Genomic DNA, 27,104 nt, shown 5'->3' on the forward strand with positions numbered 1-27,104 from the left:
TTGCAGCCAAAAGTTCCCGACCTAAGGAGACCTAAGGGCCTGTATCCGAAAGTGCCCCGACCTAAGGAGACCTAGCGTCCTGCACCTGGAAGTGCCTCAATCTAAGCAGACCTAAGGGCAGGCAACTGAAAGTGACCCATCCTAGGGGGACCTAGGGGACTTACTCTGAAAGTGCCCCGACCTAAGGTCCTGCACCTAGAGGTGTCCTGTCCCGTGGAGACTATGGGCCGGTGCCTAGCAGGGTCTCCTTTCGTCCTCCTTGCTTTTTCTGATGACTAGAAGACAAGAGGTTGGGATGTGCATATGTGAGACACCTCCCTCTCTCTCTCTCTCTCTCTCTCTCTCTCTCTCTATTTCTCGTGCAGTGAGATTGTGTGCCACTTCACTGATACAACCTCTTGTTTTCAGGTTTGCCTATTTAAAGACCATTCATTTGCCCAGTGAATAGCCCCAACCTGCCGGGAAAATATTTCCTTAACTGAGGCCCTGCAGGTAGAGCCTGTTTCTTTTCACCCGACCCCCAATATCTCTTCCAACCTCACTGCCTCCTTTCCCCACTCCTTTCCATTATTTTATACCCCTCCTATTCCCCTCCAATTCCCTTTCTACCGGCATGGTTTATAATGGCTTGGAGGCGGTATGCAGTGCTGTAGTTACATGTGTTGGTTAATACAAGCAGTTACATTTCTGAAGTTAATAATGCAAGAAGACAAGTTATATTTAGCTGAATTATTGTTTTCATTTTAGCCAAATCTGAGGAATGTTTTAGTGGATGCATCATTGGCATGCAAAAAACATTTCTAGTTCATCCTTAACAAATCCTACAGACAAAATTCCATCATTGTAACCCCAACCACCTTGAAATACAAATCACCTTATATCCTGCTTCCTATTCGTATATGAAATGAGAACTCACCAATGTGAAGACTCTCACTAAGAACCTAGAACCACCTCTAATCATTTCCTTATAGCGCCCATGTTCCAGATGTCAGGTTAGGAAGGCAATATATAATTGTTACCATTTAGAAAGTTTATATAAATGTGAGCATTATTGTTAATCACTGCTTCTCTAAAATTGGATTGCAGATTAAAGCAAAGCACGAGGCTGTTCAAGATGCAACCAGAAGTCTACTAGAATGGTTGATTACCAATTGTCTTAAATGTGTAAACATTTTCCAAAAGTTAATTACAATGCTCCTGCAAACATTTTTTAAATAAAACATTGTGTTGGTATTTTGTTGAATGGAAAACATACAAATCCTTCAGTTACAAACGTATTTTAGGTTTATGATTGTTTGCAAAAATGTGTACACTGGGAAATCAAGAAGCATGCCACGTTACAACAGTGTTGCAAACCTTTACACGTTATTTTCACGAGTGTTTCCTGTAAGAAGAATGTTTACACTGATGTAAGACTACTGTAAACATTCTAGTCACTATGTTAAATAAAACTTGAACCCTCATGCTAAGCAATAGTTACATGGTGTACAAACATGCGCCTAGTGAGCCATAGAACGTTTACAAAAGGGTCACAAGAACATTGTAACGTATTTTTTTTTTTTAAATGATAAACTATCACTGTACTGTTGTATTTTGATTGGTAGTTTTAAGTGAAAATGCAATTAGATTAATCTTCTGCTTGTCCTTTGATTTTAGGTCAAAATCATCAAAATAGGAGTGCACAAGGGTTTGCATGGTGAGTCTAATGGCAGGAAAATGATTGCCATAGGCTATACGTGTATTAAACTCAACCTGTGGATCAATGAACTGGGCCGGAGGGTTGACCTTCTAGGCACATGACTTGGTTTCTTATAGTGGAAACACATTTCCAACTGATCTTGAAGCAAAAGCATTTGGGCTGCAGCAAAGGGACATCTTTTTAACAACAGTGACCAATCTCTGAAACACAGACACAAAATTCCTTTGTTTTCAGCGAATTAACCATAGTAAGTGCCCTGCTAAGCAACCAGTTCAAACCTAGGTGTTAGTTTTCTGTTCACTTGTTACTTACTGACTGTTTTCCATCGCTCTCCTTTTAAGCCACACCACACCGAAAGAATGTGGCAATATTGTTGATTCAGTCCTATATGCCAATTGTCTTGCGATGTTGTCTTCATATTTAACAACACATCAGGAAAATACATCTAGAGGAGCAGGTCTGCATGCCAAGATTGAGCAGCAATACATTACCAACCAATGAAGGTGGGCATCAAGGTGGGCATCAGGCCAAACATGTGTAAACCATGCAGTGCTAAGTGGGCTTGGTACCAACGAGAAAAAAGGTTTCCATTGGCTTGTCTTCGACTTAGCATTAAGGATACGGTGCCCTAAGCTATCGGTGCCCTGAACATGAAGCCCCCATCCCCCAGAGCATAGTGGCCAAGAACCGCTGAAATGACACAGTTTGTGCAGCAGATCTTTAGCAGGTAATTGGGGCTGTGCAATGGGAGTCCACAAAGAGGTAGCGGACCTTCAGCAGGACTCCCCTTGAAACCAACAGAGATCCCTCGAGGAATCCTTCAACATATTAGAAGAGGGGTGTTCAAACTCACCCTTGAGTAAACATATTATTTCGTGCCCCCCACCACCCTGCCTAGGGTTGGCCACCCTAGGGGGCCCAACTGAGGGGTGGGGGGAGTGATCAGGCTCTTTAAAATGGATGCAGAATATCTATTGCTTCTATTTTCTTGTAAAACCAGTCACTTTAATCCTTTTTTATATGAAAAACAGTTATCTTCATCCCTTTTTAAATATTCTGTGCCCCGTTTGAAGACAACTGTATGAGAATAACTGCGGATGCTTGAGTGACATACTTGTTTCCTTTTTAAAATATTTGGCCCTTGTTACGAGTTAGGTGGTAATTTAGCAAAAAATCCACTGAACACACATTACTGTTACCGCCACTTGGTCAGGCGGGATTTCCGCCTGATTACAAGTGATAGTGGCAGTGCAAGTCACCATTTATTTTGGGTCCATTGGACTAAATTGGGCTTTTATTGTAAAAACAAAACATGGTGGAATTACTGCTGCAGCAATCCCGCCCTTTCTGATGAAGTTTCAGCTTTGAGTGGGAAGATTTACCTCCACGAGTTTGCTGGAGGTAATCCCTCTACTCACAACCCAACCTCATAATTTGACATAGTGGTACAATTGGCGGTAACCCAGTTACTGCCAATTTTAACAGTTACCGCCCAACTCATAATGAGGCCCTTTGTTCTGTTTGTTCAATGCAGCACTTACATATCAAATCTATAACAAAGCATGGCATGGGTGTAGGGTAAATCAACATCACCATTGATGGCTTCGACATCTTCTGGTGTCCCTATATTCGCCATCCTGAAGCCAGGCAATGCCATAGGCCATTGCCCACAACGAGCTATGCATGCACATTGTTATTTGTGTGCCAATCTAGTTCATGCCACATCGATGTCTCTCAGTAGCACAGCCACAACACTTCTAATCAGTGTAAATATTGCATTGCAACGGGGCTGGCTATAGCCTGTTTCCTCATTTCATGATGTCATGGAAAGCGTAGAGCCTCTCCTATTGCAAGGCCTGCAAAGTGTTTCCTTCCTCTGCCTATATGGTAGCAGGTTGTGTACAGTGGGGGAAGGTACAGCGGATCTTGCTAAAGGAGGCGGCAGAGCAAGGAAAGGACCAAAACACTCAAGCTGCAGCATTGGTGCACTCATCTAGACAACACCCCTCTCCCCACTCCTGCAGTCAAGTACAGCATGAGAGGGGCGTGGAGGGTTCTGTGAAGCCGCACTCTTCTCCCAGGGGTAGCCCCTCTTCAATGCTGGTGTGTGGGAAAGAGATCAGTGCGCTTTGCAGTTGCACAGGCATAGAAGAGGAGTTAGCCCCTTGGGACAGAGAAGGGAAGAGAGGGCAGACAGCAGCATAGGCAAACATGTGGACAGAGGAAACAAATATGTTAGCTTGGCCAATTCCTGTTTTTTAAATATCTGTGTGGTGGTCTTCTGTAATGACTGCAGACGTAGCACCTGGAAACTGAACAAGCAGGGGTGGACATTTGTCATGTTTTGGATAGAAAACTTGGTATAGAACGTGGCAGAAATGTACAAAGCGAAACAGCTTGACAGTGCAGAGAAAAACACATCAATACAAAAACAAAAAGGTTAAAAAAAAAAAAAACAAGCACATTTGGGCGAAATTTACAAGAACACATAAGGCAGTTGTGTTTGATGTGAGGCTCAGGATTCCTCTCTACGCCTACATTCTTGAGGGAGCGGCAAGTGAAGGCATTTCATCTACCCATCTCACAAGGAAGGGGCTGGTAATGGGGTCCCGGGGTGTAGGGGGGGGGGGGCTGGGCCCGCGCGCAGACAGCTCCAGCTCGCGGCGCAATGGTCCCACGCTCACCTGCTTGAGGATCTGGGCCGCCATGGTGTGACTGCAGTCGAAGATGATCCGGAACTCCCGGCCGCGCTTCATCTCCTTCAGCAAGGGCCGCGCGTCCTCCGACTCCAGGGGCAGCTGGCGGATCTTCAGGCGGATGTTGTACCGGGACGGGGCCATTATGAGCTCTTGCAGTCGGATAAGGCCTTCGTGGGAATGCAAAAGGCAGAATTACAGTGAGCAGTCGAGATAGGAATGAGGTCCCGAACTCACATAGTGTTGGCTTTAGGGGGAATGGGGGAGATAAGGGCACTTGCGTTAACAGAGAACACGTGTCATAGGATCGGAAGGAAGAAGCACATCAGATCCAGCATTTCCATCAAACATATATATGGCTACTTTTGCCGGGAAGGAGACATCAAAACCAGTAGCATATTAAGAAATCAATATTAGGGGGTCAAACAAGGAGGCACAACTAGAACTAGGGGGAACACACAAAAAAAGAGTCAACTGCCACATTGGTTTAAGTAAGCAAATATTTTACCAAGCATTTTTCTATACTTTAAAGAAGGTTATATTATGCAATCCAGAATACATTTAAAACAGCAAAAGGTATGCAGTGAGCTAGTGTACACCCGAACATGTTCACGTCAGTTCCCCGGTTGCAGTTAGAAAGGCACTAAAATAAACATGTATAAGCCTTTGGTCTTACACGTTTTTTTTAATGTGTATTTCTCATTAAAACATGTGGTCAACATTTGTTGCTGTAGCTATACATCATCAACTAATGCAAATAAAATGCACAGCAAAAATGTATGAACAGTGTGCAAGCCCCTCCGTTCGCCCCTTCAGCATGTGCCTTGAAGTCCACATCAAAGCGCCAGGAATTGCACGCTGGCCAAACTTGCACATTACAACTCCAACATGAAAGGGTTTATGTCTCAGGGGGGGTAGCTCAGGAACAACGTGACCAAGGGCCTCATTATAAGGTACCGGTAAATCCTTACCGCCTTACTACGAGGTCCCTTTGCGGGTTGGGGAATTTAATGCCTGCTTTTTGCAGGCATTAAAAACCAACCCGCAAAGGGACCAGTGGAGCTAATTACGGTACCGCAATTTGCGGTACCGTAATTAGCGCCTTCCCCATTCCCATAGAGCCCTGTGGGGCAAAAATGGGAATGGGGAAGGGCAATGGTGGAAGGGGGAATTACCTCCCCGCCAACCTTGGAATAGGGCGGTAATTCCCCTTTCCACCAAGGCGGTGCCAGTATTTTACCGGCATTAACCATGGCGCTAATAGTGGCACGGTTCACCGCCATCCGTGTAATGAGGCCCCAAGTCAACACAGAACAACACGGGTTCGATCCTCGGGTCCGTGCTTCAAAACCTTTAGGTATTAACTGCTTTATGAATAACTAATTATAATCTGTTTTACTTAAAGTGCCCACTATCTGCTTTGAAACAGACTTTTGGTTATATAAATAACCCATAACAATGACGCACATTAAAACACCATTATTACCAGCATAACCATAGCAACATCAGATGTACTCTAAATCTTCATGGGAGTTACTTCCCTCCACGAAGCACTTTAATAAGTGTTATAACTCCCCAATTTAAAGGTAATGTTACGTAAAGTATAGCACACCTCGGCCATGTTTGGGTGGCCTTTCGGAACTTGGTTATGCCAAAAAAGAAAGGGGGGGGATTTGTGGGGTGGAGGGACAGCCAGGAGCTAAATGTGTGGTGTAGGAAAGTACAGGCCCGAGGTGTCAGGTTCCAGGGTGCTGACACAGTTCTATGTGGCTTGCGGCAGTGACACTTCGAAATATGTGATACCCGAAGTGGAAAACAAAATATGCATTAGATGACAACGCGCAGACATTGGACGATCCGTTGGTGGCGGTCAGGTGAAACATGCATTGAGTTTGGAACTGAGATTTCTAACATGCACCTATCTGCCATCTGTGTGTTGTTGTGTGTGTGTGTATATAGGTTCTAGTAGTTTGAAAGGTCTGAGGCATGCACTTGAATCAATCAGACATAGGCCTCATTACACGGATGGCGGTGGACCAAGGTGCTATTAACACCTTGGTCAATGCCGTTAAAATACTGGCACCGCCTTGGTGGAAAGGGGAATTAGCGCCCTATTCCAAGGTTGGCGGGGCGGTAAATCCCCATTCACCATGGGCCCTTCCCCATTCACATTTTTGGCCCATAGGGCTCAATGGGAATGGGGAAGGCGCTAATTACGGTGCCGTAATTAGCACCAAGGTCCCTTAGCGGGTTGGACTTTAACGCCTGCAAAAAGCAGACGTTAAAGTGTGAATCAGGCGTTAAGGGTTTAACGGCGCCACAGCCTTTTACGGCGCCGTTAACCCCTTGACGCCAGGGTTGTAATGAGGCCCTAGGTGTACAAATCCTAAACCGACTCCCGGTGTAATGAACAGTCACCTTTCCAAATGCGTGCTTGACTCACTCAGAGGGAATATTGTGATTGGGGCTCCCAAATTCCGACCTGTCTCAAAATCATAGATTCCCTTGGCAAGGAATCTAAGCATCATTCTCTGGCATCATTCAAGCATAAACATTGGTGAGGCAAAGCATTTGGTGTAGTTAGGTTAGCGGCATGCACACTTTTCCCTCAATATTGAAATGACAACACAGGTGAGTGAGGTGGGGGGGTCCTGAAGGGGACCTGACATGAGAGGGAGAGAGGATGAAAGTGCAGGTGAATCTTTCAATGTCTGCACTTAATCCATTTGAGTGTAGCTTGCACTTCTGCTGGCTATACACTCATTCTGTCAGTGCTGCAAAACTGGTGTTGCCTGGGCCTTTGCAGCACCTTCAGTATGGAGGGCCCAGATACAGAGGGCCCCGCTCAACTCTAAAGCACTTTAAAAATTAAAGTTAACACTTTATTTTTTTTATTTATTTATTGTGCATTTTTAGTTTATATTGAATTAAGAACACATTTTTGCACATTTATTTTATACAAAATATAAAATGACATATATCACTCTGTTTAATAAATAAAAAAATCACCTATCACCATAGAATAAGTACCTAAAAGAAATGTTCTTAAATTAATATCCAGGGGGCCCCACTCAGCCCTCTAACTGTTAAGCACTTTAAAAAACAGAGTTAAGACTTTAATACATTACTTTAAAAATATGTGTGAGATAAATGCTGGCCCAGGCATTGGTGCTGTGTGCTTCAAATGGTTGCCAAGATCCCACCCCCAGGCCAACACATTATTTTCGGGGGAGCATGTCAACAGAAGCACACCATGCAGGTTTCATTGCCCTGCTGGCCCTCAAGACCACTGAAGCAGCAGCGTGTGAGGCAAGGTAAGGTAAAAGAAATACAGTGTTTGTATGAGTCCATGTGTGTTTGTAAGCATTGCACTGCAGTGTATGTACTGTGTACAAGATTTGTAATGTCTGTGCATGTGTATAATGTTTGTAATGAGTATGTATGCAAGTGTGTGCAAGATTTGTAATGTGTTTATATTTGTGTTGATTTGTCTGACTAGGTGTTTATTCATGCACACAAAAGCCAGGAAATGCAGTGAGTATTTGTGTTTGACTGAGCTTGGGGAGTGGGTGGGAGGAGGTGAAAGCTATTTGCATTGACCACTATCAAAACACTGTGGTTGCAGCTTCATGAAAGTGATATATGATGAACATTATTGACAAAGATTGAAGACACAACTCATGAAAGTAAGTTTCAATGATATGATATGGCATTTATGATGCACCTATACGCACGTGTTTCAATGCGCGACGAGGCAAAGGAGGGGAAACAGAGGGAAGAAAAAGACAACGATCTTATTAGGCCAGGTGATATTGAGATTGCACAAGTGCAGGGGAGGACGAAAGGGTAAGTGCGGAGGAAAGTGGGAAGGGGCAGTGCAATACATAGGATCAACAGAAAAGAATAAATACAAAATGAATAAACAAAACAATAGGTAAAAGTGTGGTCAGTTAGTGGCAAGTACAGGAGTAAGTGCAGACATCAAGTGTCAAGAGCTGGTGGGGACTATAGGGATACAGAAACAGTCCCCATGTGCAGGGGTTGTCCGGGAGGTAGTTCAGGTGTGCAGCTGGTGGGGGAGGGGACCTGGTCCCGAGATTAGAGGGTAGCCAGGTGACAAGTGCAGTTTCAGTCAGGAGTTCAGCAGGGGAGAGGTGGAGATAAAGCAGAAGCAAAGAGGAAGGTCTTGAGGTGCTTCCGGACCCGGAGATGGGTCTCAAGATTCAGGGGGGCAGGGAGGCTGTTCTCAAGGCCCCAGCTGAAGAACCAGATCTACCACCAACTCGTTGCTTGGAGAAGCGAATGACCCTGAGGGAGATGGAGGCGGATGAGCGAAGAGCTCAAGACAGAAGATATTTAGGTAGACAGAGTTGGAGGTATTGAGGACCCAGGCCCCAGAAGGACTTATGGACAATGCAGAGGAGTTTGAACTTAATCCTTGTAGTCACGGGGAGCCAGTGCAGAGATTTCAGTCCTGGTGAGATATGATCCCTGGGCTTGAGGACAAGGGCATGTCTTGCAGTCCTGTGCTGAATGAGTTGTAGAGGGCGGAGTGCAGAAGCAGGAAGATTTAGAAAGAGGTTGTTGCAGTAGTCCAGCCTAGAGAGAACCAGAGATCTGGAGACAGTGAGTTTCTGGGGGAAGGAGAGGAAAGGAAGAATACCTCTGAAGAGGTGCAGCTGGTAGTGTGCTTCTTAGAGGTGTCAGAGATGTGAGAAGAGAAGGAGAGAGTGGTGTTGAAGATGACGCAGAGATTTTTAGCTTCACAGGTGGGAGAAGGAAGAGGGTCAAGAGAGGCCGGCCAGAGAGCAACAGGAAAGGAGGGAGCAGGTGCGCTGATGAGGAGAATTGCAGTCTTACTGGCATTTAGGAAAAGATTGTTGGTGGCACACCACTCCTGAATAACGGACAGACAGTCAGAGATGAGAGTAGGAGAAGAAGTGGCAGAACGGAGCCTGAAGATGAACTGAGTGTCATCCACATAGCATTGAAAGTTGGGGCAGAGAGTGCAATGCAGTGGGCACGAAGTGCCAGTTATTGGTTGAACAGCGAGGAAGAGAGGTTAGACACTCATTGAAAGATGTACAATTTCATTAAAATCATTCTTACATCTTTCACCCAATGGAGCGCATGGTGTGTCACTGCAGCCAGTGACGTCTTTATGGGAAGGCAAAAGGGGTGCTTGCCCCGGGCCCCTCCTTGGAGGGGGCCCCCCACAAGGGTGTCTAATCTAAATAACTTAGTGACCATTGTTTTTACAAATTTAATACCACATGTCAAGATATTGTATGGCGTGTTGCTGAGGCTCTGAACCTATTGCCTGTCATTTGTAACAAATACTTTCTGCTCTGATCAATTCATCCTGTAATGCTTTCTGTGTTCACTGTCCCACACATAGTTTGTGTGTTCACTACGACAACTCATGTAGCAATCTCACCTTTCTATGGGAATTATATAGATCATGTGCAATAACCAACATTGAAATGCATACTGATAAATGCGCGTGTCGCGTTGGTGCAGAAGATAGCTCAGTGTGTTAAGCACTAATTGCATAGATTGGTGTTCATATGGAAGATTATAATACTGAATTCCAGCAAGGCCAGCTCAGCATTTTCTATGTTTGAAGTTGATAAATGGGCAAGTATGCGTACTTTGTTTTGTAGCGCAACAGGTGCCTTTTTTTCAGCAGTGTACCTGTACCTGTGGTTGCTATATAAAAAATAAATATGAATATAGCATCAGTATGGTGAAAGTCTAGATATTGGTTTCTGTAGATGGAGGCTTGTTAAACCTAGGCTGCCACCTCAAATGAAGACTACAAAGTGTTAGTCCGAGAAGGGATTAGGTATGCAAAAAGACTGTGGAACCAAAGCGTTCATGCTTCCATCCTGGCTTCCCCAGCAGTGCAGTGATCCTAGACAAATCAACTTATTTCACTGACATTACTGACATTACTGGTTGGCTTCACACATGCTTGGGGTATTGTTTATCTCATTCACTACCTGATCTGACTTTTTTTGTAGGTCATTTCAGCGGAAGGGGTCCTAAACAGAAGAGAGCAGATCGGATATTGCAGGCCAACGGCACACATATTTTAAGGTCTGCTCATTTGGCACAAAAAAATGTTAGCTTTTTTGCACAACCGAAAGGTTTTAGAGTATGTTTTTAAATAACAATTTCACAAGCCTGTGTTTTGGGCCAATTTAAAGCATTAAAATACACAGATGTAATCTTCTTTTAGGATCACTTCAAATAGTATGTTGGTACATATATACTTCCCTTCATGGTCGAGACAATGAAGCTAGAATCATTCCTATTGTGCATAATAAGCTTCTATAACATTTTCTTTTTAAAATGGTGAGGTTAGGTTATGCGATGTGTCTACTTTCTAAATCAGATCTATAGAATGGGATTAAAATAGTCAGGTTAGGTTATGCGATGTGTCTACTTTCTAAATCAGATCTATAGAATGGGATTATTTTAGTTCATGGTACGTACTAGGAAAGTAAGTGGTAAAGTGCAGAATTTGCAGAGTGGGTGCAAATCCCACCTTCACCTTTTAACCAATGTGTAATCCTGAGCATCTCATTTAATCTTGCATTGCCTAAAATGTCAAAATTGGCAGTCCCTAAGCCATTCACAACTGTCACCCTTTTGAGTGATGTTGTTCTCAGGGTATGATCTTCACAACAGCTTCAAACATGGTTTCACTGTCTGTAGTGTTGCTTCCTCTATAATAAGTGTAAGCATTGATATATTGCACACCACAGCCACGTGTTTCTTTGCTCTCTAATGGCAAAACTACTTGAAAACCATGTCTCCTTTCTAATCTCACTCGGTCTGGATACGCACACCTTCCTCATAGATTCGAATCTTCATCCATTATATATTCTATGGTAGATGTATCTTTCTCCTTGCTTCAAATTGGTCTCCCGTATCCACGCTTGAGCATGTTTGCTTTTGTGAGGGAGCTAATCTGAGTCATCGGTCTATTCTGGATTATGTGCACCTTTTACATATGATCTGTGCCCTAAATGTATACTATGGCGGGTGTACCTTCCTCGTGGCTGCCAATGGTGAAGAGTGTCCTGTGCCTATGCTAGAATGCAAGTAGCCTTGCCGTGGACTGCTGATGATGGCCTTGAAATGCTACTTATTTATCATTCATATTACAGCAAGAATGAAGAGGGTAAGGGGACTGAAAGGGAGTACCATTGGCTATTTTAATCCCTGCAAGGTAACATGCGAAGCTATGGGCCTCATTACGACCCTGGCGGAAGACCATGGTGCTATTAGCACCATGGTCCATGCTGGTAAGTTACCGACTCCGCCATGGAGAAAGGGGGAATTACCACCCCATTACAAGGTTGGCGGGGTGGTAATTCCCCCTTCCTCCATGGCCCTTCCCCAGTCCCATTATTGCCCCATAGGGCTCAATGGGAATGGGGAAGGCGCTAAGCACCAAGGTCCCTTTGCGGCTCCCTACTTTAACGGCTGGTCTACACCAGCCGTTAAGGTCGGGTCCCACAAAGGGACCTCGTAATTAGGTGCTAATGGGTTAATGGCGCCACAGCCTTTTACGGCACCGTTAACCCATTAGCGCCTGGGTCGTAATGAGGCCCAATGTCTTTTGATCGTGATGAGGGGGGCACGATCAGCTTTATGCATTGCACATTTGTCGTGCCCCGAGTTGTCAGGGAAGATTGTGGCAGAGCCTGTACTTATTTGAGGAGCTTAGGGGGTGCAGGGCTTGAGCAGGGCTTGTGGGGAGGCCTTCCATAATTTGTGTTACACCACTGTTCTGTATTATACTTCATTTCTGTCTGTGGCGGAGGTGGGGATGCTTGGAAAAACCCTTCTGGGAGGCCACGGGCATACTCTTTAGTTAGCCATCAAAAGGGGGGAACACAATTACAATCACACTAAGATGTACGCCCCTGCTAATGCCTAACTACTATCACCCACCAGAAACCCAGCCTGCACCCGGATTGGCTGGCCCAGAACCTTAAACCAGTCACTGATCACCGGCAGGCGAGCGCCAGCCCAAACTCAAAGGCACACAGCACAAGGCAGGCTCCTGTCCCGAACCTATCCAGATCAGACAGAGGCCAGGGCAAAGATCTCTGCCGGCTCACCTCACCACCAACGAAAATTCCTACACACAGGCTGCCAGGACACATACCACATGGTAAGATTGCTGTGCCCTCAACACTATGACTATGCACTGTGATGCTGACTTTACGTGCTATGATCTGCCACCTTACTAACGTCACGCTGCACCCAGTGCCCATTATCTTCCTGCGACTCTGCCGCTGTACGAGCTGTTGTGCATCACTGCCTATGGCTACTTTGCAGAACGCCATTGTATTTTGGTCCATTACTTGTTTATTACCAACTGCCTCTACCACTCAATTTTACCTGTTCCGTATACTTAATGTGCAACCCCAATATGTGCAACCTACAATGATATGTGAGCCTTCAGCGAGTGTGTACATCACTGTCTTACTATGAGCTGTGCTTTCAATTACTATTCATAGTACTCATAGTAACTGCTTAATCACTGTCTTGTATGATATCTGTACCCCCAAACATTTAGCTTGAAGCTGGATTTAGCAACCACAAACCTATACCCTGTTGTGTCTGATATGTACTCCCTGGCTATATTGATTACTATGCACTAATTAAAAATGCATAATCCCATAAACTCATGTGTCTTGAAAGCCCACTTGTGTTATGGCTATTGTTAATGTCTGGTAACTGTTTTTCTAAGACTTACTCCTTACTCCTGATACAGCTCTCTATGCAGTTTCAGAGGCTAACCTGTGCGAATGTTGATCCTTGCACCCTGTCGCCCCTCCTATGTCATTGCTTAACACTGCAATTTAAGTAGCCCTCATATGTTCCACTACTCATGTCTTCTATCTAACCTTACATGTAAGCACTAGGCCCCGTACGTGACACCACTTGCCCAGTACGTGCTCAGCTCCTGCCCATTGCAAACTACTACCTCCTCTAAGCCTTTCATTCTACCCTGACCCTAGGCCTCAGTATCATCACCGTGACTACAAACACTAGGCATAGTACTTAATCTGCAGGGCAACATCCACCCACCATGCAAGTCTGGCTTACTTTAATCATGTTCCCGTATTGTATCATGCTAGATAGTGTACCATGCAGCGGTAACCACTATACCACCCATAATAATGGTCTGGCCAAACTTGCCTGCCCTCGGCATCACCCTATCACCTGCCCCACACCATTTCTGCCCTCACTGCCACCTTTTCCACTAGGCACCAATCACTCAGACACCACTAGTGTTAGCGACCTTACAGATAACACTGAAACCAGTACCAACACACACATAAAACCGCAAACCCACATCTATGCCAACATTGGATACAACCCTTCACACCCCTTCACTGGCAAGTCCAGGTGTCACCGTCTAAGATCCTGTTTACCGTGCCATGCTCATGATATCACACCTAACTGTAAACTTGGCTCACCCACAGTCACACCTCCTGTAACCAAATAGCACGCTGGCATACTCACTGCCAGCCCTAACCTAACAGAGCGTAACAACAGACTAGGTACCAGACTTCACATGAACATCAACCACTGGCCAAACCCAACACCAATACCATTAGTTTGAGCTCAGTCTCCAACAAATTTAAACTTAGTCGCAGAAAATTTCACTCCAACGACACAAAGAATTCACTCGACAATAGCTCTAGCCACATCCAGAAGGACACCCAAAAACACCTTTTAAAGGGAGCACTAATTAATGTTAGGTCCCTAGTTGCCCACACAACTGAAATTGTTGATGTCATTCTGACCAACAACATTGACTTCCTCGCCATGACAGAAACTTGGCTACATGATGCAGCTGGCCCGTCTCTAACCTTAGCCATTCCTGACAAATACTCCATCCTCAGAGCTGACAGTCCCAGCACTCGGGGAAGAGGTGTAGCCATTATCTATAAATCTACCCTAGACATTAGACTAGCCAACGCCTCACCATTGGCATCCTGTGAACTCCTCACAGGCAAGCTTCAAACGTCCCCCAAAAATACCATTACGATTCACCTAATATATAGGCCTCCTGCTCCTCCTGGATCTTTTTAAGAAGACATTATGTCACTAGTAGCAGAGAACTCCTAATCTACGGCACAAAATATCATCCATGGCGACTTCAACCTTGGCTACAATGTCCCCAACGACCTACCAGACACCTCTGTTGCCAATGCACTAGTTGAACATAGCTTCTTACAAATAAGTCCTCAACCCACTCATGTGAAAGGTAGGATACTCGACTGGGTAGCAGACCTCAACTGCAATATTACCCTTAAGGACTCCTCACCACTTGTGTGGACCGATCATCATCTCCTCTCCCTACACATCAATATCAATAATTTAGAGCCTAAAAAGTCCCCTACGGCACCACCATGTCCGACTAGGTATAAACTAAATATCACAGCAGAAGCTTTAATACCTTTCGTAGTCCCCACACTTAATGCACTGCCTGCCACAGCTGACCTGAACCTGTTGGTTACCACCTACAATGATTCCATGTCAAAAGCCATTTACACCATTGCCCCATTAAAACTGTGTAAACCCCAATCCACCTGCAGATACCTGCACTAAGGGCAAACCCTGGTGCACCAGCAGTCAGAATGCTCTCGACAATAAAATTACAGGGCTTCAAACTAAAATAGAGGACAAACGGCAACAACTCACCATTGGTAAATCTACCAGTCCAATCATGCCCCCCTCTGTTTACACCAACTCAGGTTTCACATTCAATAAGGTAACTATACCAGAGCTACAAAAAATCATAGTCTCCTTGAAACCATCTAACTGCAAAGGGGACAGTTGCCCTGCTCAGATTATAAAAGACACAGCTAGAGATCGATCCTCCTTCATTACCAAGCTAATAAACTCTTCATTCACCAACAACTTATAAACTCTTCATTCACCAACAACTTAGTCCCAAGGAACTTGAAACAATTGTGGATCCTGTAAGAGGATTCAATTCAGCACTACAGCCAAGTTAACGCCTAGTCTATAATACTGAATGAAAACCCTTATTGATATATCTTTAGGTCCAGTTCATGCGTTCTGGATGACTACCCTTGTATAACACCCCTCTCTTGGAATCCCCCTGACCCCACTGAGCCAAGAAGTAGTTCTGTTTTGCAAGTTTAAAAGGTTTATTTGATACATTAAAATATAGATATCACACTTTATAATAAATTAATAATTGAATATCACACTTAATCTGATATGGTAAATATTAACAACGGAGAATCTGGCACTAGCACACTTCTTTATAATGACTAATGAGTTGACATGAAATGGATAAGGTAGCACACTGGTAAATAGGAACAAAAGTATAATGTGGTAGAGGATGCTTTATGTAAGCTCAGGTGGATGCGATATTCAATGAATGCAGTACAGAAAATACGCAATATGATTTCAACCAAACAATGTAATCACTTTTCTCTGGCTATTCCCTCCCCCCCTCTTTATGCAATGCAAGGAAATGGGAGGAAAGCACACAGTTCTCAGAAATGCAATCAATGTAATCAGTTCAATCCCCCCCAAGCTTAGACAACAGAAAACAGATAGGAGTTTTTGAAATCACAGGCCCAAATTGCTTTGATATGTGCTGGCAATGAATGAGAAATATGCTGGAAACGCTTTTAATTCCCTTTTAGAGGTTCAGGGTGAGTGGTATCTAGTTAATATTAGTCCAGGCTCACACTAGCAATGATGCAGGGATAGTTAGCAGGTTAAACGAATTTCTGGCAAATGGAAATCAGGCAGCAGCAGTTTTTACATGTGAAGAAATTTGCAAATCGCGGCAAAATTCGTGGATGCGTGTTCCGCGATTGCGGTAAAACTATAAGGGGTAGGAATGCGGTTCTTGGTGCGATTCAAAGCTACGATTCTAAGCTATCAGAGGAAAGTTACTGCAAGTCTCTAGCCCAAACGGTCGCGGAGATATGAGCGATTTAATAAAGGTCATTTTTGGGTTTGCAAATTTCAAAATCTCAAAATGACAAGTGCAGCTTGCAACTAGAAATGACAGGTGACAGCTAGGAGGCAGTTCTACTTAGGTTAAATAGATTGAATTAGATGAATTTAAACTAAGAGATTGGTTCTACACAGTTCTGCTGGGTACTCACACTATATTCTTGAATTAAATGGGCCCCGTCACGGATCTGGTCAGGGTTTTAAACTGGACTCTGGTCTGGTCTGGTCTGGTCTGGCCTCTGCACTTCACAGTGATCTGGTTCAGCTCTCTCTGCTGGTCTGGGTCTCTCTCTGGATAGATTGAAGTCTCTAGTTTGGCTTTCTGGAGGTTGATGAATTTGAAGTCTGGATCTCAGGATGTTGTATGGTCCGGCAGAGTGCGTTGCAGCAAATGGAATTCAAGCTCTCTATGTGTCCTGACTCTCTGCTTTTATCTGTTTCTTGAGAGTGGGTGTGTGTGTTGCATCACTAGACTTGCCCCTCTCATTTGTCATTGGTCAAGCTTTCATTCGTCCCCTTGATTGGCGAACTGAACTGTGAGTCAGAGTGATGTCATTTTATGATCTCTTGAAACAACCTCCCTTATCATCTGTGCACCCAAATCTATATATGATCAAAATACATACTTCAGAGTTACACAGTTGTTTGAAATTACATATATATGGTGTGGCTGAATTTAGCCATGTCTCTGTGCAAATCTGCTTTTTCTAGGAGCTTGCATTCAGAGAGTGTACATAATTGACTTTTTAACTGCTTTTTCAATTTCTGACATGGACCCAACTTTACATACATGTGCGCAGGGGGTAGGGACATTAACTGATGAAGTTTCAGATTTTTAACATGCACACATTTATAGTAATATCCACTTTTCCGCTAAAACCCCCCCGAACATACCCCCGGTTCCTACCACGTCTCAAACTGTGGGCAGAAAAATCACAAGAATTATGGTATCATTTATAACATTTTCACATGTCCGCACTATGAGTTATTCACCTTTTTATAAAACAATATTCTTGCTGCAGGGGTGTGTCTTTTCAGGTCACATGGTACAGAAACCAGTCTTTCCAGTTTCTGCCAAGCCAGCTTGCTCTCACAGGCAGTGCCCCTCCCAGCTTCTTCAGGAGGAAGCCACTTTTTACGACATCTGTAATAAAAACCTTTGCCTAAGTGAAGAGGGCTTTGTTCACTCTCTGGCAGAGCACAGGAAATTCAATTATCAGATAGATGGCATATCCTTAGTGTGGGCAGCAAAAGGAACATTGGCCTGGGAACATAGTTGTGACTCAAGTTTCACTCCTGATGGGAGCAGTTGCTAGGCAAAATCAAGTTCCTTAAGCCAGACCTTCAGCTAACTGGCATGTTATTTTTGTTGCTTTTTAACTTAACTTGCAATTTTACACATGCAGCTAGAATGCTGATTCTAAGTGCAAAACTATGACATTTCAACAGTTACAAAGGCATGTGACACCAAACATAGGTCACTCATTTAATCTAAACATTTTCGATTTTAGTGTCTTTAAATCCAGTGCAACTTAAACTGCTGCAATCATTTAGAGCGGCACAGCTCAGCCAGTCTTGTTATAAACCTTGTCTTATGATCTTCATTTCCCAGATTTTGTTAGGCACACAAAACTCCATTCTGCCAAATGTCTGCTGGTGTTCAGTAAATATTTTGCACATGTTGCAAGGTTTGAAATAGGCATTTTGGCTTGCCTTCAGAAAAACACACAGTGGGTTTTAAAACGCCGGCTTTTGGATAGTGGTGAGTACTGGTACTGCACCCATTTTTGGGATTTTCTTGGATTAATGCATTCTAAACAGGAATGGTTCTTACATGGTAGTAAATCCTTGCTTAACATTGTTTTGATGGGGCTCCTTACAGTAAGATGGTTATGTGGAACCCCACAAAAAGGGTTGAATCTTTAAAGTGGTCCAATGAGTCACGATTTCAGCAACTTTTTGACATCAGTAACAGTGGATTTTGTTAACAAAGACCTTTCTTTACACTGGTGGGTGGCAAGTTAGGTAACCATTTTGGAGTGCGCACAACTGCGCAGCTCTCCTGGATTCTGGGATGAAATGATGGGCGGCGACAGCGCATCCCCATCTTTACCCACTCCAATGATTTATTTTTGTTCTGGGGCAAAATGATGGGCAGCGACAGCTTAATCCCCACATTCACCCCGTCTAATGATTCCACATGGGTCAAAACCCTCCACAAACCCCCCCGCCCGACTGCGCTTTGACTTGAGTCGAGGGGGAGTCGGTTGCAAGGGAGGTTTTGAACCCTGGCGCTGGTATGTCCACATTATCTTCTTCCAATTCTGTAGATGGCACAGTTCAGCATCTTCCTCTCTATCCGGTCAGATCGATCAGTTCTCCTCGCCGGTCCTGATGGGAAGATTGGGCGGTACCCCGGGCCCGTTGCGTCTCTGCTCCCGGTCTCCGGATCGTCCTTCTTGGTCATCCTTCATGGTTTCATCTCTCCTAGGATGATAAAGGAAGAGCGGCAATATCTACTCATAGACGTTTTTCCACCACTGTTGAGGTAGTGGGGCAGCATATGCATTTCATCATAATGAAATATTACATTCTTATTTTGAAAAAAACAGTATCACTAGAGACAGTTTCATGTAAATCACAATATTTTAGAGACTAGATGTGGTATGTTTTATGATTGGAACTGAATTAGTCTGATACAGTACCCGCTAGGATTCCAGAGGATTCCTCCAGTTGTTGCAGAGTGTGCCTGGGATGGCAACATTTCAACTGGTTTATGTGGACCCACTTGTCTTCCCCCTCTGCCGAACCGCCTTTGGGGATGCGGATCTTGTAGGCCACAGGGGAGATCTTATCGACGATCTCAAAGGGTCCCTTCCATGTAGGCAAAAATTTGCGCTGCTTGGCCTGGTTCCTTTGGAAGTTGTATAGATAGACCCGGTCTCCCACCTGATATTCCTTCCTGGAAGTTTTCAGGTCATAATGGGTCTTCATGCTATCAGCCGATCTTTCTAGATTCCGCTGAGCATAAGCAAAAGCATGTTGGAGGTGTTTCCTTAAATTCTCTACATACTCATGAGTAGTGGAGGCATTTATCAGTGTCTGCTCTTGGGTCCTGTAGAGCAAATGCTGCGGAAGCACCATCTTGCGCCCAGTCATCAACTCAAATGGTGACATTTTGGTTGCAGATGAAGGGGTAGATCTGATGGCCATTAGGACCAGAGGTAATCGGATATCCCAACTTGGCCCAGAATCTGCCACAAACTTCTTTAATATGCTCACAATTGTCCGGTTATATCTCTCTACTGCCCCAGAAGAAGCTGGTCTGTAAGCAATATGCAGCTTTCTCTTGACCCCCAGTATCTCCCACATCTTTGTCATTACTTCGCTGGTGAAGTGGCTACCTCTGTCTGACTCAATCCTTTGAGGTAGACCAAAACGGGAAAAGATGTGGTTAATCATCAAGGCAGCTGCAGTTTCTGCCTTGCAATTTGGGGCTGGGAGACATTCCACCCACTTGGTAAACAAGCATGTCACGGTCAACATGTACTTATTCCCCCTAGCCGAGCGAATCACAGGGCCTACAAAGTCGATTTGTAAATCTGACCATGGCAGTGTCATTCCCCTCTTTTGTAAAGGCGCCCGGTGTGTGAGGGATGATGGCTGAAATTGTGCACACACAAGGCAACCCTTCAGGTACTGGTCGAGGTCCTGCCCCATGTGTGGCCAGTATGCAACCTCTCTTAAGATTTCCAATGTTGTGTGAAACCCCCTATGACCGGTGGTGGCCGCATCATGGGCGTGACTTAACATCAGGCTTCGGAATGAGGTAGGAACCACCCACTGATCGTGGCCAGCTTTGGATTTCCTTACCAACAAACCGTCTTGGATCCGGAACATTTTTGGACATTTCATCAACACTCTTAGGTCCTCTTTCCCAATGTAATCGGTATCCGTCAGGGGAAAGTTCTCAGGGTCCTCAAGGTGCTGGTAAAATTTACCAATTATTGGATCCCCCATCTGAGCGGTAATCAGATCAGCATCAGGGGTCTCCTTACTCCATTGGGCAATTGAAAGGTCGTTGTGAGCATTTGTCTGGGACCTAGTGATGGCAGTGACCTGGATTTCCCCCAACAGGGACTCAATCTCAATTAGATCCCCTTGGATGGCCCCGGTTTTGGCCAGCTGATCAGCTAAGTCATTTCCAGTTTTGTCTGGTCCCTCTACTTTGGAATGACCCTTGATCTTTTTCCAGTAGATGGTCATCTCATTCGAGTTGACCAGATCATCAATGTTTTGGATCAACTTCCCATGTTTCAAGGGTTTGTTGTTAGCACAAAACATGCCTCTGGTTTTCCAATTAACCAGGTGTTCCACGAACCCGTTTCGTACATAATCCGAATCTGTGATTATGACCAGTTCGTGGAGTTGATGCTGGACAGCAGTGAGGATGGCCTGATGCACCGCCATCAATTCTGCCACCTGACTACTTCGGGGACCAATTTTGTATCCCGCGGAGGGTTCTGGGGACTCATTCACCCATGCATTCCCTATGCCGGCCACCAGTTCTTTCTCCCCGTTGTTGTCAACATGGTAAGAGCATCCATCCACATACACAGTGTGCATTCCCTCACACTTGTCTTCTTCAAAGACTTTGTGGGGGGAATTAAGGTATGCCTCCATGTTGTCCTTTATTTTTAGACTTTCGTCCTCGAGACAGTTTTCTCTGGCACAATCATGCAAGTCAGCCAGACCTTGCGCGAGGGGACTCTTCTTGTTTTGGCCATATCTGACCTCCACAGGAAAGCCTTGCATTGACAGAATCCAGGAAGTAATTCGGGAATTACTCACATTTCCGGCCCGGATTCTGTCACTTTGGAGATACTGCAGAGGCTGGTGTGGAGTCTCCCCCTGGATAAACGGGCGGTAATTCTTCAATGCCCACACCGTTGCCAGGAGTGCCTTCTCACAATCGTTGAATTTTTCCTCCACAGAGGATAAAGTTTTGCTCGCATAGGAGATTACTTTATTGACCTTGTCATGCTTTTGGTATAATACTGCCGTCAAGCACGTATTAGAGAACCCCGTCTCCAGGAAGAACTCCTTGTTTCTGACAGGGTAAGCTAGGCAAGGCGCTTGTGAGAGGCTTCTTTTGAGTTGTTTTACTGCCTCGGCTTGTTCTGGACCCCATTCCCACTTGACCCCCCCCTTCAGGAGATGAATCAGGGGTCTGGTGATCTCTGCGTAGCCCTCAATGAACTTTCTGCTGTAATTAGTCAGTCCAAGGAGGCTCCTTAGTTCCCGCAGAGTTGTGGGGTCTTTCAGTTTCTGAAGTGCTTCCACTTTCTTTTCCTGGGGACAGAGACCGTGAGGAGTAATCTCATGCCCCAAGAAATTAACACGGGTTCTACACCACTGTGCTTTCTGAAAGGAAAGTTTTGCTCCGGCGGCCCTCAACTGTGTCAGAACATAACGGATCTCTGCTATGTGTTCCTCCACAGATGAACTTTTGATGAGGACATCATCTACATAAGCCAGGTTACCCCTCGTACACAAGTCGGGCATGGCCTTATGTAGGAAAATATTGAACTCATTACCGGAGTTAAGGTATCCGAAGGGAGTCCGGGTCCATGTGTACTGCTGGCCCCCAAAGGTAAAAGCCAGTTTGTATTGGTCCTCCCTGCTGACAGGCACAGTCCAGTATCCATTGGTCAGGTCTATTGCAGTGAATACCTGTGACCCCTGAATCCGGGCCAGCCCTTGGTCAATGTAGGGCAGAGGCCATCGGGAAGTATGGACCCGTTTGTTGCGCTCCCTGAGGTCGGCGCAGAGTCTCCACTGGCCGTTTGGCTTCAATATTCCAAGCACCGGATTATTGAAGGTGCTGTGGACTGGACGGATGATTCCCTGGGACTCAAGGTTCTTAATTATTTCAGTAAGGGACTCCATTGATGCGAGAGGCAAGCGATATTGCTTCACAAACACAGGAGTCATGCCAGGGTCCGTGGGGATTGTTGTGGTGTGGATGTCGGTGCGACCACAGTCATATGAGTCTACCGCAAAGAGATCTTGGAAATCCAAGAAAACTTGTTTCAACTTTTGCTTTTGTTCCAGAGTCACACAGGCATCAGCTAGGTTGACTCTCTCTTCCACCATCTGCCTGAAGCCTGGAAAGACTTCTGGTTTGGCTATCTCCGCGGCCTCCTCCAGCTGGGTGGAGAAGTCCCTGGTCAGAGTGCTGATTTGGACCGGAGGCTTCAGGTGGGAAAGGCAGCCCTCATGGACTTGGAAAATCACCTCATCCCTCCTGAAGTCACACGTCACATCTTCCTTACCATAGGGGCAGGAAGTGTACACCAGGAAGTTCCCCCCATGCCGGGTGAAGATCCTGTCTGGTGTTGTATTGTCCTCACTGTCACTGTCAACACAGTCCTTGGGGATTGGTCCTAACAGTTCATTTACAAGATCAATGGAGAAATGTCGGTCATCAACCGCCATTCCAATAATGGTGCCTGCGGCTAGAGTAATACTCTTTAAGTCGCTGTTATCCACCTCTATTAGAATGGTGTCATGTTCTATGTTGACTAATGGAGTTGGGTTTACCCCCAACCCTTGCTGTTGGAGAGAAGCATTTAGATGTACGTAAGCATCAGGGTTTTTTAACTCTTGTCCCCTTTTAACTTTCACTTCCAGGGAGAACTGTCGGGTCCTTTCTGGGATGGTGACTTCCTCTTTAACCTGAATTTCAACTGCATAAGGTAGCAATTGAGCTGACCTAAATGCTTTTTCTGGATCATCAAAGCCCATGGGATTATCCGCTAATCGGGACCAAGCTTTGAAGTTTATTAGGTCCAAACTAATGGCAAAGCGATTGAGAATGTCACTGCCTAAGTAAAAGGCGGCAGGGACGTCTCGCACGACCCAACAATTGTGGACTATGCTCTTGTTGCCAATGGAGATTTTGAGCATACACCTGCTGGGCAGGAGATGTTTTGAATTGGGTGCTTCCAGGTCCATTTCCCATTTGTCTATCAGTTTGAAGGTGGGAATGGCTGGATCTTTTGGGAGTTGGCGGAACATGGCTTCGCTGATGAAGCTCTTACCGTTGTTCACACACACTCGAGCGAGAACAGAGTCCTTCCCATCATTTAACTGAACAGGAATGAACAACTGCTCTCCAATTTGCTGAATATCAGCCAGGCTTTGAGCTGATTTCACATCTTTCTGGACTATAGGAGTGGGAGTTTCAGATTGTGAATTGGTATAGAATTTCAGAGTGTTTCCTTCCAGCGTGGAATACCACTTTAGACTGGAAGGAAGGTTGATTTTCAGAAATAGAGAGGACCCCCCATCACCAGTCTGTTGTCCTACTGCTATTACTGTCACGTCTGGAATTTGGTTGTTCTGGAAGTGAAATTCTACTTGGTCAGATTTTTGTTCAACCATGTGGCATGTGCCGTTTAAACTAACATGGTTGACACTCTGTTTTAATTTTATGGGTCGGCTAGTCTGAGTCCAGAGGACCTTGTTTACGCAGTCTATTAGGGGTGACAACCTTCTCAGGAGGTCATTCCCTAGTAAACAAGGGGTGCCCTCTGGGGTCACAACTATGACCGGGTGTTTCAACTTGTGTCGCCCGATCTTAATGTCCAAGTCTGCCATCCCCTCGACGGGAATTTCCTTCCCGTCAAAGTTCTGTAGTTGTCCAGGAAGAGAGGTGAGAGGAATTTGGTAATTCTCTCCCCTTCCTGCATTCAGTTCGTCAAAGGCCCTTCTGGACAGAAGGGTAGCTTGAGATCCAGTGTCCACCAGCACTGAGATTGTACCCTGCCCCTGTACTTGTACCGGGGCATAATATCTTCCCTCCTTCTCCTCAAGGGGGCACAGATAATGTACATTTTTGGACAACTGGTGGGCTAACTTTCTGGTTTTAAACATCGCTAGCGAAGAGATTTGGGCAGAATTCTGTGGAGAGTCTTGGGAATCTGAAAGAAAAAGTTGGCAACTGGAGATCAGAGCCATTGTGGGTTCCCCTGGCTCCGGTTCTGGGCCGCCCCCCCCTTTTTGGAGGCAGTCCCCAGGATGGGTTTGAACCAGGGGATTTTCTTGCTGTTGGTTCTGGGATGAGATGGTGGGCGGCGGTAGCTCAGTCTCCACATCTCCCCAGTCTGGATTGGCATCCCTAGGGACCCATTTTTCTTTGGGAGGAGTTCCCCCCTCTCTGAAGGAGAAGATCCTTTTCCCAGGATCCTCTGAGGATCCCTCTCCCTCAATTTGGAAGATCTGTACCTCCTCCTCAAACTGAGTCTGTTTGGGTCTTTTGTTTCTCCTACCCCCCCTCTGCTCCTTAGGGGGCAGACTTTCAGGGGCAAGAGATTTTGTTTCCGGTTCCTGGGTTTCCAGGGGCTGTTTACAAATGAGGAAGGAAGCTTCCTCCAAGGCTTTACACCCCCCTTCCCCTTGTGCCTCCTCCCTGGGAACCGGTGAGTTATCGGGGTGCTGCCCCCGTCATTGTTCTGGAGCACCAGGTCCAGAGTTGGGTGCGTTCTGCGCCGGCATGCTGATCTGAGGGTTCTGCTGCGCCCTCAGTATATGACCCATATCCCGCGCCATGTTTTGAACCTGGCGCTCTAACTGGGACACCCGCTCAGGCTGATACGGGGCCCTGTTTTCTCCCCTGGGCTGATCCCGGGAAGGGTAGCCGTCCCTCCTCTGGTAATACCCCGGGTTGGGAAGATTTGGGTACCCCTCCACCCTTGGCCTCCCCTCTCCCGGATTCAGTGGTCTGGGCTCAGGGAATTGAGGAAAGAAGGATGGATGATTTTGGGGTTGGAAGTCGGGTGGATATCTGGGGAAAAAGTTCTGCCCAGGGTTTGGTAAATTTCTGCCCTCCTGTGGGAAGTTTGGAGGGAAGTTCCCTGGGTTAGGTGCTTGGCTGGATCCCCCCCCTTGGGCTGGAGGAGTCCACACATAACCCAGGATGGGTCTGTTACCTTTGTAGCGAGGACTTACATAGTCAGGAGAGCGAGGGACCCCATTTGTGGGGCTGCCTCCCTGGCTCCCTGTCTGTGACTGGCCCAAGGACCTTCTGGGCCTAGCATTATTAGGTGCAGGTAGGTTTTTAGGCCCCCCCATCTCCAAATCCAAAACGGGGGTGACCTTTACCTCTGCCACCTTGGCAGCAGCAGGGGTGCTGTTGGCTTTGGGGTTTTTCTGGGCATTGCTTTTATTTTCTATGGGCTTCTGCACCTCATAGATGCGGGTAGCCTGTTCAATGACCCAGTCTAAAGATCTTTTCTCGTGAAAATCCCTCACGAGCTGGGTCATGATATATTTGGGCAAGGCATGGAAAAACGTGTTGATAAATTCACGGCTATCCGTGCGCACCCTTCTTGTGGTCTGTGCAAAAGCCCGCTTTAACTCCTGCACAAATTCTTGTGGGGCCTGATCCTCCCCACATTGCAAATTGTAGGCTGCCTTGCGAGCCTCTTGAGGATTTCTGTGAACAGAAAAATGTTTCAGGATGGCCGCCTTATAGGTGGACCATCTTAAATGATTTTGGTCCTCCAGCCCCGCAAAGAAACTGGAGTATTCCGGGGAGAAGGTCCACTTTACATATTGAATACAGCTTTGGCTGTCCTTCAAATGGAAAGTCTCCATCATTTGTTCAAACAACTCTAAGTGCTCCCAAACAGAATACTTAGAGTTCTTATGGTAAGGCGTGATGACGCTCCTGATCGCCTTAATCTGCTTTAAGGGGTCCTTAAGCAAGGCTCTTTTTGCCTTATTGGCCTTTTTGGTTCGGGTAACCCTTGTCCATTCTTCGTCGGACTCAGAGGCACTGCTCCCAGAGGTTCCCGTCTGTTCTTCCAGGTTTTCCCGGATTCTGCGAGCCTGGGAATGGCTGGCAGAATGTGGGGACCTGGTCTCCTGTGTCCTGCGCAGTTCAGAGGAGTCTTCAGATTCCTCCTTGCTGCCAGGATTTGATGGGTACCCCCTCCACTGACCTAACTGGGCAGAGGTTTTCAGGATGCCCTTAATGGGCCTACTCTCCTGGGGTTCCCCATTGAACTGTACTGTACTTGGGTGCCCATACCCGGATGCCCACCCCTCCATTCCTGGGTGGTACTGGCCTATGAGCCCCATGCTTCTGGCTGGATAGTAATCTGCCATCCCTGTGGCCCTGTGCTCATGTGCGCCAGGGGACATGGGGGTGGCAGAGTCCAGGGACTGAGAGGTATGGGGGCCTCTGGTACTAGGGCTCCTGAGGTTATGCTCTGGAGTTTCCATTTCCCAGCGAACCTCATCTCTATCCGCCCCTGCTCCCTGTTGCAATGCAAGAGCCTGCATTTGTGCTTTCAGTTCCTCTGTTAAGGCCTTACTCGACTCTATCAGTCTCTCCTGCATCGCTACCTGCTGTTGGAGCCTATCATTGTGCTGGCAGAGAGCTTCATTTTCCCTCTGTGCTTCCTGGTTGGTCCTGGAGAACTGGGCCAGTCTTTGCTGCAGGAGGGTTACCTCCTGAGCTGTGTCCCTATTGGCCTGCTCCTTTCTTGCTAGAGCATCCTCCACCCTCCTGGTGTGCTCTAGCAAGTTCTGGTTTTCTTTTTGGAGGTCACCCAGTCCCTGGTGGGCCAGGTGATTTTCTTCCATTTTTCTTTTTAAATGGCAGACTT

General features: G+C 45.9%; 1 protein-coding gene across 2 annotated transcripts in view; it reads right to left on the reverse strand.

Moving 5' to 3' along the window:
• The window catches only part of GRIK3 (glutamate ionotropic receptor kainate type subunit 3), a 1,124,179-nt gene that overhangs the window by 509,679 nt on the left and 587,396 nt on the right, over window positions 1-27,104 (reverse strand). For both annotated transcript variants that reach the window (XM_069622638.1, XM_069622639.1), the window contains exon 4: window positions 4,384-4,565. In XM_069622638.1, the coding sequence (XP_069478739.1) occupies window positions 4,384-4,565 (182 nt within the window). The remainder of the gene's footprint in view (window positions 1-4,383; window positions 4,566-27,104) is intronic.

This window comes from Ambystoma mexicanum, chromosome 11, assembly GCF_040938575.1.
Source record: "Ambystoma mexicanum isolate Mex_15411 chromosome 11, UKY_AmexF1_1, whole genome shotgun sequence".
Taxonomy (NCBI): Eukaryota; Metazoa; Chordata; class Amphibia; order Caudata; family Ambystomatidae; genus Ambystoma; species Ambystoma mexicanum.